At 35.4% G+C, this 14,477-nt stretch overlaps 2 protein-coding genes and 1 long non-coding RNA gene across 3 annotated transcripts; all 3 read right to left on the reverse strand.

Annotated features, from left to right (window-relative positions):
• Positions 1-1,277: 1,277 nt before the first annotated feature.
• On the reverse strand, positions 1,278-2,475 carry LOC112126273. Its single transcript, XR_002909863.1, has 3 exons — positions 1,985-2,475; positions 1,749-1,919; positions 1,278-1,496 (listed from the first exon to the last, which is right to left on the reverse strand). It is a non-coding gene; the product is annotated as an uncharacterized LOC112126273 (long non-coding RNA).
• Positions 2,476-3,650: 1,175 nt separating this feature from the next.
• On the reverse strand, positions 3,651-7,707 carry LOC106667268 (zinc finger Y-chromosomal protein 2-like). Its single transcript, XM_024225042.1, has 6 exons — positions 7,665-7,707; positions 7,293-7,412; positions 5,626-5,815; positions 5,371-5,465; positions 4,258-4,427; positions 3,651-3,938 (listed from the first exon to the last, which is right to left on the reverse strand). Exons 1-6 carry the CDS (start codon positions 7,705-7,707, stop codon positions 3,651-3,653), a joined length of 906 nt encoding a protein of 301 aa, XP_024080810.1.
• Positions 7,708-10,308: 2,601 nt separating this feature from the next.
• LOC112126280 (putative nuclease HARBI1) lies at positions 10,309-11,582 on the reverse strand. The gene is made up of 4 exons (XM_024225043.1): positions 11,540-11,582; positions 11,347-11,498; positions 10,977-11,282; positions 10,309-10,912 (listed from the first exon to the last, which is right to left on the reverse strand). The coding sequence occupies exons 1-4, from the start codon at positions 11,580-11,582 to the stop codon at positions 10,409-10,411; spliced, it is 1,005 nt and encodes a 334-aa protein (XP_024080811.1). The 3' UTR covers positions 10,309-10,408.
• Positions 11,583-14,477: the final 2,895 nt, after the last annotated feature.

Here is a 14,477-nt window from a genome sequence, read left to right on the forward strand (position 1 = left end):
TTTACAGGATTACTCATTTGTATGAATGTCAACACTTATTAATCCTCTTCCAAATGATATTGTTTGTTTACCTCTGTAGCATTCCGCTACTTGGAAATAATTCAGTCATCCTTATAATGTCAAAGCGAGAATTTCGTACGATTTTCTTTTACGAGTTTAAACTCGGCCGAAGCGGAGCCCAAACGGCTAGAAACATTAACCAAGTCTGGGGCGAGGGTTGTGTTAATGAGTGCACTGTGCAAAGGTGGTTTAAAAAATTTCGGGAGGGAGATTTCAGCCTTGAAGATGAAGAAGGTCGTGGAAGGCCTTCCTCTCTTAATGATGATGTTCTGCGATCAGTGGTGGAAGAAAACCCCAAAACAACTGTTCGAGAACTTGCAGAGCAACTCAAAGTCAGTAAAACGACCGTCGCTGACCACCTCAAGGCGATTGGAAAAGTGAAAAAACTCGAAAATTGGGTTCCACACTCATTAAACGATCGCCAAAAAAATCAGCGCTTTGATGTTTGTGCATCACTTCTTTGTCGAAACAAAAATGACCCATTTCTGGCCAGAATTGTTACATGTGACGAAAAGTGGATTCTCTACGATAACACTAGACGTTCTGGACAGTGGCTCGACAAAGGAGAAGCTCCAATACATTTTCCAAAGCCCCCAACTCATCAAAAAAAGGTAATGGTTACGGTATGGTGGGCTTCATTTGGTTTAATACACTACAGCTTCTTAAATCCTGGCGAAACCATCAATGCTGAATCATACTGTAACCAAATTAATACCATGCATCAGAAATTGGCAGTAATGAAGCCCTCTTTGGTCAATCGGAAAGGGCCCATTTTGTTGCATGACAACGCTCGACCACATGTGTCACGTGTAACGTCACAAAAATTATTGGAGCTTGGCTATGAAACTTTGCCTCACCCACCCTACTCTCCGGACCTCTCGCCTACTGACTACCATTTTTTTAGACACCTGGACCACTACTTACAACACATAATATTCAAAAATCAAACGGAACTGGAAAATGCATTTATTGACTTTATCAATTCTAAAAATTCTGAATTCTACTCAGACGGAATTAATAAGTTACCAACACGTTGGGAGAAATGTATTGAGAGTATGGGAAATTATTTTGATTAAAGAACATTGCTTTAAAGTAACTAGTTTCTTTTTTTTTGTTTAATACCAAAATCCTGCATTATTTTCCGGACAACCCAATATTATAGGTCAGCAGATGATATTTCTCCTACTCCTCGAAAAATTTGACACAAAATTACTTGGACAAAAAAATATTTGACGGGCTTATAGCTTAAATTGAAATGTTCGAGTGCTTCAGTGCGATGTGGGACTTCAAAGAGGACTTGCGCTTTGCCTTGTAAGGGCAGAACTGGCAGGAAAACTTCGGCTCTTTGCCACACTCCACCCTCAAGTGGGCCAACAAGTCGTACTTCCACTTGTAGTTTCTGGGACATTTTGGACATTGGTGCCTTCCTGGAACAACTGGAACATAAACAATTAGATAATTAAAAATCCAGTCTTTTCTGAAAAATAAAAAAGTGGATTTGAAACAAAACGAAATATCTTGTTATTGTACCATTTTTTCTTTTATAGTTAAAAAAATATACAAAACTAAAGTCTTTTTAAAATTATTATGCATAGAAATCATGGATTTGCACGTCTTGTAATGTATTACGGGTGAGCAGATGACATATTTCTCCTTGGACCCAAAAAAAANAAATATGGCGGGCTTACACAGCTTAAATCAAAATGTTCTAGTGCTTCAGCGTGAAGCGGGACTTTGAGGACTCGAGCCCCGTCTTGTTAGGGTAGTACTGGCAGAATAACTTCGGCTCTTTGCCACATTCAAATTTCAAGTGGGTCAACAAGTGGCGTTTCTGCTTGTAGTTTCTGGGACATTCCAGGCTGAGAACAAGGATTAAAAACACTTTGTTACTATAGAATTTCTTCTATCATCTTGTACAGCTTACAACAATATAGACAGCGTGTTATGTTGAAAAGAGATTAAGCGTAGCCAGTCTAGAGACCAGAGCGCCCGGCCCCTTTATTTTTAACTTCTGCCGTCCTCGACTTTCAACACAGATAAGCTCAAGTAAGAACTCCAGCTGAAGGACTTAGAGGTTTCATGTAGTGTGGACGACTCCCGTTTGGCAAACCTTAATGTGTTATTCTGGACAGAACGGATTTCCAAGACATTGCGTTGTTGCTCTGTCATGGGGGCTCTTTATTGTCATAAGCAGTAAAATAAATAAAAAAAGTATAAAGAGAATAATTGCATATTGAGGATCAATGATTGAAAAACAAACATTAATTTTTTTTATTAGGTTAAAAAAACAGAAGAAAATAAAGAAACATCCATACTTTGCCAAATTCGACGGGTCGTCAGATGACATATTTATTCAATCTTGAAAAATTTGGAACAGAATTAGTCAGAAAAAAAAATAGTTGACTGGTTTATCCAGCTTAGATCAAAATGTTCGAATGCTTCAGTGCGATGTGGGACTTCAAAGCGGACTTGTGCTTCGTCTTGTAAGGGCAGTACTGGCAGAATATCTTCGGCTCTTTGCCACACTCCACTCTCAAGTGGGTTTTCAAGTCCTGCTTCCACTTGTAGTTTCTGGGGCATTGTGGACATTGGTGCCTTCCAGCAACAACTAGAACAATAAACAATTAGATAATTAAAAACCGAATCTTTTCTGCAAATTAAAAAATGGATTGGAAACCAAACAAAAATTTTGTTATTGTGCCATTTTTTCTTTTATTAGTTAAAAATAAATATACGCAACTAAAAAAAAATGTACAAAACTAAAAAAAAATATACAAAAAATATAATGACATATTGAGGATCAATGCTTGAAAAACAAACATTAAATGTTAATTTTTTTTAGGTTCAAAAAACAAAACAAAAACAAAGTAAAGAAACTTCTGCACTTTTCCAAATTCGACGAGTCGTCAGATGACATATTTATCCAATTCTTGAAAAAATTGTAAAAATTTCTTGAAAAAAACAACAAATAGTTGACTGGTTTATAAAGGTTAGATCAAAATTTTCGAGTGCTTCAGTGCGATGTGGGACTTCAAAGCGGACTTGTGCTTCGTCTTGTAGGGGCAGTACTGGCAGAATATCTTCGGCTCTTTGCCACACTCGACTCGCAAATGGGTGACCAAGTGATGTTTCCGCTTGTAGCTTCTGGGACATTTTGGACACTGGTACCTGTCTGAAAACAAAATAAAAAAGCCAACTTGTTACTGTCAGTTTTCTTCTTTCATTTTTTCTGGGTTGACGGAAGCAAATTCACGCTATCTTGTACGATTGTAAAATAAATAAAAATATAAAGAGAATTAAATTTTGAGGATCAGGTTTGCAGATGACGGTTTATTCTTGTAAGATTTCGATGCACTGTGATTGTTACAATCAGCAATAATTGAAAAATAAAGTTTTTTTTTATTAGGTTTAAAAAAACAACGAATGGTTCTTCTAATAGTTCATTATATTTGTTGAGAGTAGAATGAGAAACACAAAGTTCCACAGAAACTTCATTCTTCGTCAACTTCGATCTAACATTGGTTGATTGAAGTTTATTTCTCCTGTAAGGAAAACATGGTACAAAATAAATATAATTAATCAGATTGTTCTTAGACTAAAATTTTCGAGTGCTTCAGTGCGATGTGGGTCTTCAAAGATGACTTATGCTTCGTCTTGTAAGGACAGTACTGGCACAGCATCTTCGGCTCTTTGCCGCATTCAACGCGCAAATGGGTTATGAGGTTGCACCTGTGCTTGTACTTGCGGCCGCATTTCTTGCAACAGTGATTTCCTGAAATTTCAAACCAATATGCGATTAGTTTTAATTGAGTGTGCTTGGAAAAGTTGGTGGGCTGAAGAACCTCAACCTCTCCCCAATCTTCTGTGTTGTCAAACTCCTATTTAAGTATATTAATTGAAATTAAAATAATATGAAAGGTTTGTGCGATATTTGAAACTCTTGGGGAAAAACTGTGGGCAAGGCCAAAAAGTAGCTCCACCCCTTCAACTAAGCCCCACCCCTTCAACTAAGCTCCACCCCTTCTACTCTATTAGCTCCACCTTTATGACCCAAATATTCTTTCACCCTAATTAATACATAAATTACTGGGGGGAAATGAGGTTTGATTTATGTATTGATATTTTTTTTAAATTTTGGTTTTATGCTATTGTTTTTAATTTAATTTTTTAACAATGTACAAAGGGACTTGTTTAAACCATTCTGTGCATTATGGCGATGTGGCTCTTCAGATTTGACTTCTGCTTGCTTTTGAAGGGGCAGAGAGTGCAGAAGAACTTGGGCTCCTGGCCACACTCGTTCCTCACGTGAGTGTTAAGGTTCCTTTTGTGCTTGTACGTCCGGCCGCATTTCAGGCAAACATGCCTCTCTGAAAAAGGAAGAAGAAAGAAAAGAGGCGTTAGAAAAACCTTCGTGCACCTCCTGGTGGGCGTGAATTCAGAAGGACGTGCACGGCAGTTGAATCAGAAAAGAAAGCACCGTCTGATACGTCAATAATCACCTTCGACAAAATAGGTAAAAATAAAATAAAAAATTGTGAAAACTTATTCACAATTTGAACAAATTCAATTAATTAAAAAAATGTTTTTACGTCCAAATAAATTTTATTCTTTAATATACCTGTCAAAAATGATAAAAAATATGTATTGTTTCAAAGCAACTAATTTATAAAAATAATTGCTTATCATAGTAAAATAATACAAAACATATTTGCGACAATTTGAAAGAATTTTGTGTTGCTCATGTTAATCTTATTCTACATCATGTATCAAGGATTACATAAAATATAAAAAATAATTAAAATTAATACAATCAACTATTTAAAAAGGTCATCTTTTGCTGCTGAGCAGAAGGGTTTACATAATTATCGAATTATTATATTTAAAACATAATTCCTTTTGTTCAAAATTGCTGATTATGCAGAAAGAAATAAACCAAAAAAACAATACGTTTAAATAAATTTTTTTATTTTTTTTATTGTACCCTAAGTTGTCATGGATGGTTTTATCATTTTATTTATTGTAGACATTTGGACAATGAAACAATTTCTAAAAAGTAATATCTAAAATAGCATTTTGCCCGATTTTAACAGGATTGGACTTGCTCAAGAATACTAGGAAAAAACTTATAAAATAACACTAATGGGCGTAAAATTCACCTTTTTGTAGGCCCTTAACTACATTAAAAAAATTAATTCAACTTGTAAAATGTTAAAATCTAGCAGAGCTGTGTTTCAACACGACATGGCATTTGAGTTCGTCGTAAGTCTTGGTTCTGGCGTCGCAGATGCGACAGCCGAAAGTCTTAATTGCCATTGAATTTGGTATCTTGTGGACGTGCATCTGGTGTGCCAACAAGTTCGACCTGTTCTTGTAAAACTTGCCGCATTTTTCGCACCGTAACTTTCCTGTAAAAAAGAACTTATGTTAGTAAAAAAACAAATTAACTTTTAAAAAGTCCCCCCCCCAATGAAAAAAGGGTTACAATCAAACAATAACATTTTTAACTGTTCGTTGTTTTTATTAATCATGATCTTATTTAAATTCCACCTGGCTTCATTTGATCACAAGGGATTCGGCCCTGTCCAATTGCTATGCTTGAGAGCGATATGGCTTTTCATGTTGACCTTCTGCTTGAACATCTTGTTACAAAATTTGCACTCGAACTGTGGCGCCGTATTGCATTCGTATTTCAGGTGTGAATTCATGTGATGCTTGTGCTTGTACCCACGGCCACATTTCGGGCAAATAAATCTACCTTTGAAAGACAAAACAAAAATCTCGTATTAATAAAAAATGAATTAATTAATTAAAAAAAAAAAAATGAGGAAGAAACCTCCAGGATTTACAACAGCAGTAAAAGCTCAATAATAATCTTCTTAGAGAATAATTTTATAATAATTATCAATATGGAAATTATGTTTACTTAATTACCATCATGTAGTATCACAGTTGATTTAAATAAATGAAAAAGTGAAAGCATTGTCTAGAGGTGATCAATTTAGGGAAAATAATAATAACTTGAAGATCCCTATATAACTCCAGTCCATAGCCACACCCAAAACAAACAATTAACTGCGCCCACAACACAAAATACCTTCTTAGCCACGCCCACCACACAAATCCAATCTTCTTTGACACAATCATCAAATAAATCGAATTATATTAAAATATTATTTTACATTATGAAAATGTTTTTTGTTTAACTACCCTCGGGCACCAAAATCAAAACAGTTTTTTTGGTATACAAATAAGGTAGTTTTTAGGTCCTGGAACAATTATTGACCACGCCCCCAACACAACGCCAGAAATTTTAGTCACGCCCATCGCACATAGCTAACCACGCCCACAACACAAATCCAATCTTCTTTGTCACAATCATCAAATAAATCTAATTATATTAAAATATAATTTTACATTATGAAAATGTTTTTTGTTTAACTACCACTCTGGCACCAAAAACAAAACAGTTTTTTTGGTCTATAAATAAGGTAGTTTTTAGGTCCTGGAACAATTATTGACCACGCCCCCAACACAATACCAGAAATTTTAGTCACGCCCATCACACATAGCTAACCACGCCCACAACACAAATCCATTAGCCTCCTTAGCCACATTGATCAATAAACTAAACTAATCATATTAGAACTTAATTTATATTATTGAAATGTTGTTTCTTTAAGTGCCAGAGATTATTGAATAAAAAAAAGAGTTTGGACAGGTTTGTCAGAGGTTATAAAAATAAGGGAAAACTCGAAGATCAAAATCATTTTTGGTTGATATGTCAACCATTGGGCAAATAAGGTAGTTCTAATAGATTGTGTGAATATTTGATGGCTATGCCCACAACAGTACTTTACCTTGTTAGCCATTACACAACTTACCACACCTACAACATAAATCCAACTATTAGCCACACCCACAATTGACTTAGCTGGACAGTAAAAATATTTCAACACACCATATCAGCTTAAACATAATTATATTGAAAAAGAATTGATGAAATTAGATTAATGCATTACATATACAAATTAGTTTTTATTTTCATACCAACACAATACAAGAATACAGGGATACTTGGCGTTTCGATGTTGTTTTATTCGTCGTCGATTACACTCGTCTCTTTTTTCACTTTTGTCCAAAAAGAAAGTTCTGTATTTTTAAAAATGGATTAGGGTCGGAGGCCGTTGAGTGCCTGATGATAACGTGCTTCTTCAGGTGAGACTTCCATTTACACTTGTACGGGCAGAATCTGCACATGAACTGGGGCTCCTTCCCGCACTCGTACCTCAGGTGGGCGTTGAGGGTGAACTTGTGCTTGTAGCTCCTGTCGCAATTCGGGCAGAAATGTCTCGCTGAAATAGAAATGAAACAAAATTTAAGTGGAATCTAAAATTCGGGGCTGAAAAATCTATAGTCAGGGCGAAGATGGAATGTGCTTGATAGTTGGATAGGTGGAATATGATCTTGATATTAAAGCTCCGACCTTAGTTTAAAAATTTTTGGTAATATTATTTCATAGATAAAAGACTGGAGGTTAAGGCAAGCAAAAACGTGTTTAAAAAAGGTTAAATTTGTCTGAAATTGTGCAGTGTAGTGTCCATCACCGTACCTCTCCATGGAAGGGTCACTGCATTCAAGCAGATTCATCACTGACCCTGACCATAGAATAAAACCTTATTATTGAAAGTTGTTATTTTTCTTTTAAAATGAAGCATTTCAATTGTCAGACTTGCACCTCCTAAAACTAGATTGAAAGAGATTTTCTACGGCGAATTTGTTAGGAAATAATTGCTCTTCCAAGGGTTTACTATTGCAAAAGTGATCAATAATGGGCTTTGGGCAAAATGGTTTTATTTCTCATAATCAAAACAGTTTAACATTTAAAAAACCGGCATTTTGTGCTGAGTCGTGCAGTGGCGTTTCAAATTTGACTTCTGCTTGCACTTGTAGGTGCAAAACTGGCAAGCGAACTTGGGCTCTTTGCCGCACTCGTTCTGCAGGTGGGCGACCAGATGGAACTTGTGCTTGTAGCCTCTATTACAATTTTCGCAATAGAATTTACCTTGAAAAGAAAACAGACATGTGAAAAATTAGAGCACAGATTCGACGTGCATTTAAACTACCTACTTCAATTCTAGAATGCGCACGCCACAACCAAGCACAAAAAAAGTCTGCAAAGAAATGAGGCAAAGACTTAAGTGCTTAATGAATTGTTTTGTACTTCTAATTTTCGGCTCCCCAAGGAGGTCCCACATCCTCTTCATGTACTTTGGCTTAAAGTGGTTATACCCTTTCTACCGTTGTACTTCCCTGGCTATTTACTTTACCAAAAAGTATCTTCCCATTCCACTCTTTATACATATGATCTCCTAACCTTTAGGTCTTCGGTACCCTGTCATAATCTTATTCAAGGGGCTTTAAGCTTTAGAAAGCTTATTAAAAATAAAAAAAAGTTTGTTTCTTCTTATGAATGTGGTTTATTACAAAATGATTCTTTGTGTATTTATCTTTATCACACCCACATCATCATCCACAGACTGGAAAGTTTATAATCTTTTGCATCAGAAATTGTGGGACCCTTAAATTGTGTAATGTTGTGTAAAATTGTGGTGCTTAATCTTACGTTTGTAGATATCAGGATGTGGTCATCAAATAAATAGGTAGTTCAACTACATTTGTCGCCTTTTGTCATCCTAACTACCTGGTATGAGCTTAAAGTAGGAAAAATATTTTTAAATTTTTAATTTTTTGTTTTTATTATTAATGGCACCTATTTTTATTAATTAACCATTCACCAAAATATACACCAGATTTTTTATTTTTGTTATATAAACACAAATAAATTTGAATTATCCCTTATTTTTATTAACCAGGAAATTTTTTTTTTACTTTGGCCCGTTGTACTAAGGCAAGGTGCATATTGAAGCACGACAGGTGTGTGCGCGATGCAGCACGACACATCTGACAGACGTGTCACATAGATTTCGCGCTACACGTTGGAGTCGGAATTTGCACCATAATTTTTGTTTCTTTTTATCGGCGAGAGAAAATGAGTGATGAAAGGATTAAGCAGTTGGTATCAGATTACTTAAATTACATTAATTAAGTCAGTTTTCTTATAGAATTATTCATATTTTCACGTGAAATAAACTTTTTTAAAAAATTATAAATTATTACTTTATTTAGGTTATTATTAACCTCGTCTGATTTATAAATAAACAGGTGGATGATGTTCAAGCAAAGTGTACGTACATCACAACGCTACGCATCATTAGTTGGCGCCGTGTCATCACGTTTCAATATTCACCTTGCTTCCTAGCCAATTTTTTTAAAAATGTATCATATATGCCTGCAAGAAGATTAAGTTAACGATTGAAATCTCAATTTCAGTATGGCGTTGGTCATAATATTTCTTTTTATTTGCTGTCAAGCCTTGTGAATATTTGACAATTAATTAAGGTTTTTAGTTGAGATGAAAAAAAAGTCAATGGCACGAGAGGGATTCGAACCCACAACCTTCGGCTAGATACGCCGCTGCTCTACCACCTGAGCTATCGTGACCTCGATCCACTCAGACATCAACTCATCTCAACCCCACCTTATGAGTTTTCCCTCCTTTTGCCATTTTTCAAATGTCGTATCTAGCCGAAGGTCGTGGGTTCGAATCCCTCTCATGCCATTGACTTTTTTTCATCTCAACTAAAAACCTTGATTAATTGTCATGTATTAATTGGTTAAGCGGACCACGAAAGTAGTGAATTAATGATTTAAAAATGAAGTACACTTCACTAAAGCTCTCCGTTGCCATTTCAATTGTCGTCGAGAATCCAAACCGATTACACGACATTTGAAAAATGGCAAAAGGAGGGAAAACTCATAAGGTGGGGTTGAGATGGGGAGTTGATGTCCGAGTGGATCGAGGTCACGATAGCTCAAGTGGTAGAGCAGCGGCGTATCGTCGAAGGTCGTGGGTTCGAATCCCGCTTGTGCCATTGACTTTTTTGTCTCAACTAAAAACCTTCATTAATTGTCATGTATTAATTGGTCAAGCGGACCATGAAAGTAGTGAATTAAACTTGTGAATATTTTGTATCACTTTGTCAAAAATTAGGACAACCGACTCAAATGAAACAATAATACTGTGAGATTTCCTCCTGTGATCTGCAGGGTAATAAAAAAAAAAAAATTATGGTTAAATTTAATAGGTAACTTGATCCATATTTAAGAATGTTAAGAACTAAAGGAATATTCCATTGTTAAAAAATTAAAGCGTTTATTATTTAAAGACATACAAGTTCTCATGTTAATGAAAGAGTTGTGTTTTCTACACGTTGAATCAACAAAATTTCTACATGAGCAATGTAGCGGCCATTTGGTCACGAGCAGCGATACCATCTGCCGTATCTGATGTACTTCCTTCTTCATTTGAGGTTTCTTCAGTGAATTCTAACTCATAGTTCACCTCGAAGACATCGTCTATGCTAATATTATGCAATACGCAGCATGCTCGTATAAAATGTTCTATGTAAGTCATGTTTCTCAATTTGACGTGGTTCAATTGACGAAATTTCTCCTTCAAAATGGCAAAAGCGTGATCTACTGTACTACGATTCTGAGACAACTTTGTGTTATAATTTATCTGGCTTTTTGAAAGTTGACGGTCCTTGTAAGGAGTCAACAAATTGCTAAGTAAAGGGTAGCAGCTGTCTCCTAAAATAAAGTAAGTACCACACTTTTCGGCCAAGGTTTGAAAAAGGCTGGAGTTTTGAAGTACACCACTGTCAGGAGCCGAACCTGGACACCCAATGAAGACATCGGTAAATCTCATTTTATGGTCACAAACAGCTTGCATCTAAAATAGGTATAATTCATTGAATATATAGGTATGTATTGAACAAAAATTGAAAAAAGTTTACCTGAATAGAAAAAAATCCTTTTTTGTTGATATAAGTGTCAGGATCGATTGTCGGTTTGTCAATTGAAATGTGGATTCCATCAATAACACCTATAACATCTGGAAAACCGTTTCTCTCAAAATTTTCTCTAATTGCCAATTTCTCATCCTCCGACGGCCATTTTATTATTTCAGGAGACAAGCTGCTCAAAAATAACGTCACTTTTCTAACAATGCGATGCAATGAGCTGATAGATATGCAAAACTTATCGGCTATAGCGCGGAAGCTCGAAGTCTGATGGCCTGCAAACCAAAGAAACACAAGCACCTGCAAACAGAATAACCAATTTTTTTATACAAGAATAAATAATATTACATTATATTTAAATTACCTGGCGTAGAGGAGAAATGTTTCCAAACTGGCCAGACCCACTTTTATAAAAACCACTACTTTCGTACCTTCGAGCCAGATTTTGGGCTATTCTCCTGCTTACCCTGAAATGCTTCAAAAATTCATCTTCGCTGCAGGTCAAGATTGTTCGTTCTGAAATTGAAATACAATTTAAGCTAAAATATAATAAATACCGTACGCGATTTTGGTAATGATAAGCACCAACATAATTTTCATCGTTTGTTTATTGTATCTTCATCGTCACTGTCACTGGACGTAAATAAAAAATCATCACAAATATATTCATTTTTTAAGTTGGAATTTTAATTTTAACAGCCCAGAAAACACGAGAAACAATGAAAGAGGCGGAGCTAGTGGAATAGAAGGGCGGAGCTTATTTTCCAGCCCTGCCATGATGTTTCCACCAAGTGGTAACAATTAAAACGATACTGTTACTGCATACAAATAAAACAAATCAAATGGAAGATATTCAGTTTTAAGTTTGAAGTTAGAACTTCAAGGTCACAAAACACAAGAAACACAGTAACAAAATTTACAGTGAAATCTGCTCGAAAACGTCACAGATTTATAACAAACTTCATTTGAGCATCAACGTTGATTTTAAGCACATTTTCTTTTCCTTAAGCGACATTGAACTATGAACTTAATTAAATTTTAAATGTAACACTCAATTGAAAATAGAAAAGGGTGAAAGGGGCGGAGCTAGTGGAATAAAAGGGCGGAGCTTATTTTTCAGCCCCGTCCACAATGTTTCCACTAAGCGATGACAATTAAAACAATACTGTTACTGGACACAAATAAAAAAAAAATCAACTGGAAGATATTCCGTTTTAAGTTTGAACTTTAAGGTCACAGAACACAAGAAACATAAAATTTACAGTAAAATCTGCTTGAAAATGTCTCGAATTTATGATAAGAAACTTCATTTGAGCATCAACGTTGATTTGAAGCATGTTTTCTTTCTCTTAAGTTACAGTGAACTTTGAACTTACTTGAATTTAAATCTAACCCGGGGTATAGAGCGGTAGGTCATGGGTTAAGTCCTGCTCATGATGCTAATTTTTCATCTCATCATATAAAAATTATAAATCAATTTAAATAATTATTTTGGTTAACTAGGACCAACTAAAAATATAAATTTTAAATCTATTACTCAATTTCAAAGAGAAAAGGATGAAAGAGACAGAGCTAGTAGAATAGAAGGGTGGCACTTATTTTGCCCACAATCATCGGCCAGGAATTAAGATTAAAAAAATTCATGCGCTTTGCCTGCTCTTTCACAGTTTAACACTCTGGCATTTTATTGTGTTAAAAATCATGAAATTCCAGTGAAATTGACAGACAAAAATAAACTTCTATTCAAACTCTAAAAAAAATATGGGGCTAGGATTACTGAAATTTTATCCAAATTAAAAAATTGAAAGACAAATGGGTAAATGTCAAACTCAGTGAGGTGGTGTTTTTCAAATTATACCCAAAAAGTATGCAATCCTTGCCAGCTATCTTGTTTTGACGGAAGACAAGAAGAGGTTCAATTTTTTTTTTTTTTTTTTTTTTTTTTTCGTGTAGCCCAAATTTAGCCATTCAAGATCTCAAAATGATCCCAAATTCCCAGTTTTCATTGCAGATGCAAAAAAAGGTTCATTTATCTTCCTCCATAAAACAGGTTTCATGCTTCCTCGTAAAACAGTCAAGAATCGACAAAATCCTGCTGAAGTTTGGCGGACCTGTGTTTTGGACGTTTCTGATTATTTTTTTTTTTAGTTTTGGTTCTCAGAATAGATTTTTTTTTTAGTATGACAGACTAAAATGTTGAAGATAGGCAGTCCAAAATGAGTTGCACAATGTACTTTTTGTCGTAGTTGGCCAAAAAAATAACAATAATAGTTATTTTATAATTTTATTATTAGAAGTGGTATAAAATACTGGATTTGAGGTGGTTGATGGTGGTTTAAAAGTTCCACCCACTGAAAACAAAAGGGCATTTCATTCATATTTTTTTGAGGGTAGTCTTAATTAGGACAGTAAACTAAATATATTTAAAAAAAACCAAACACATCTCTCGTATTCTTCATTTATTAGACATTTTGACTAATAGACAGGTATAAATCTCGGCACATTGTTGCAAGAAAGACAACATAAAATGAAACATAAACTGTGACATGACAGAATGAGAAAACTGGGTTTCATAAAAAATTCAATCAAAAATTTTAAAGCGGAATATCACAAAAGACTAGAAGTTGTATGGAGTGTTCTACATGATGAGCATCGGCCAGGTGAACATCTTTTCCGGGTGTCTGATGAGCATGTGACGTTTGAAGTTGCTCCTCTGCTTCGTCGTGTGTGAGCAGTACTGGCAGCTGAACTGGCCCACTTTACCGCATTCGTAGCGGAGGTGGCTCCGCAGGCTGCTCTTCGCCTTGTAGCTCTTATCACACTTGGGACACTGGTGAGGACGGTTCAGGGCTAAAAAGTTCAAAATGCGCTTGTTAGACAAGAACCAACATCTATTTTATTATATACTCACAGCCCACAAAGGGTTAAAACTAACGGTGAATCTTATTTTTAAAGAAAATTATATATATTTAAAAAAAAAACATATTTTATTAATCTCGAACATTTGAAATTACAGTCTGACACGATCTTGAAACATTGCAAAACATTAAGGGCAATTAAGACTTAATATATGAAACAAACGCATGACAAGCCTGAGCAGAAGTCTTGTTTTTGATATGGTATCTTGGCCGTACCATGCCATTTGGCCATGGAGAAGTGCTACGGTCTGCCGGATCTCGATGTTACAATTAAATTGTTACTATGGAATGGGCTGCATTTCTATTCTCACAAGGTTTCCCTTTTCTGGTGGAATACAGCTCTCGACAAAACAACCCATTGACCTTCCAGCTTTCGCTGAAAACTGTCTTATCCAACATGATCGACTGTGGTATGGCTCATTTTTATTATTGAAGCCTTGAGACTGGATTGATGCTGAACACTGTTTCAAATTGTAGACAGGGATAAAAAAACAGACGGCAATATTGATTTCTGTCGAACTCTCTGGTTGTTCCGCCCGGTCTCGTAGTCATGACCCACCTCGAATCAAAATATTGT

The sequence above is a fragment of the Cimex lectularius genome, unplaced genomic scaffold (assembly GCF_000648675.2).
Source record: "Cimex lectularius strain Harlan isolate CLEC.00 unplaced genomic scaffold, Clec_2.1 scaffold10, whole genome shotgun sequence".
Classification (NCBI taxonomy): Eukaryota; Metazoa; Arthropoda; class Insecta; order Hemiptera; family Cimicidae; genus Cimex; species Cimex lectularius.

Excerpts from the sequence above, each read along its gene's own strand:
- LOC112126280 (XM_024225043.1), bottom strand. The coding sequence starts at position 11,582 with ATGAAAATTATGTTGGTGCTTATCATTACCAAAATCGCGTACG. Across the intron at positions 11,499-11,539 it reads CATTACCAAAATCGCGTACG|AACGAACAATCTTGACCTGC; the intron begins GTATTTATTATA and ends TTTCAATTTCAG. Across the intron at positions 10,913-10,976 it reads AAGGATTTTTTTCTATTCAG|ATGCAAGCTGTTTGTGACCA; the intron begins GTAAACTTTTTT and ends TACCTATTTTAG.
- LOC106667268 (XM_024225042.1), bottom strand. The coding sequence starts at position 7,707 with ATGAATCTGCTTGAATGCAGTGACCCTTCCATGGAGAGGTACG. Across the intron at positions 7,413-7,664 it reads CCCTTCCATGGAGAGGTACG|CGAGACATTTCTGCCCGAAT; the intron begins GTGATGGACACT and ends TTTCTATTTCAG. Across the intron at positions 3,939-4,257 it reads TCGCCATAATGCACAGAATG|GAGTTTGACAACACAGAAGA; the intron begins GTTTAAACAAGT and ends ATACTTAAATAG.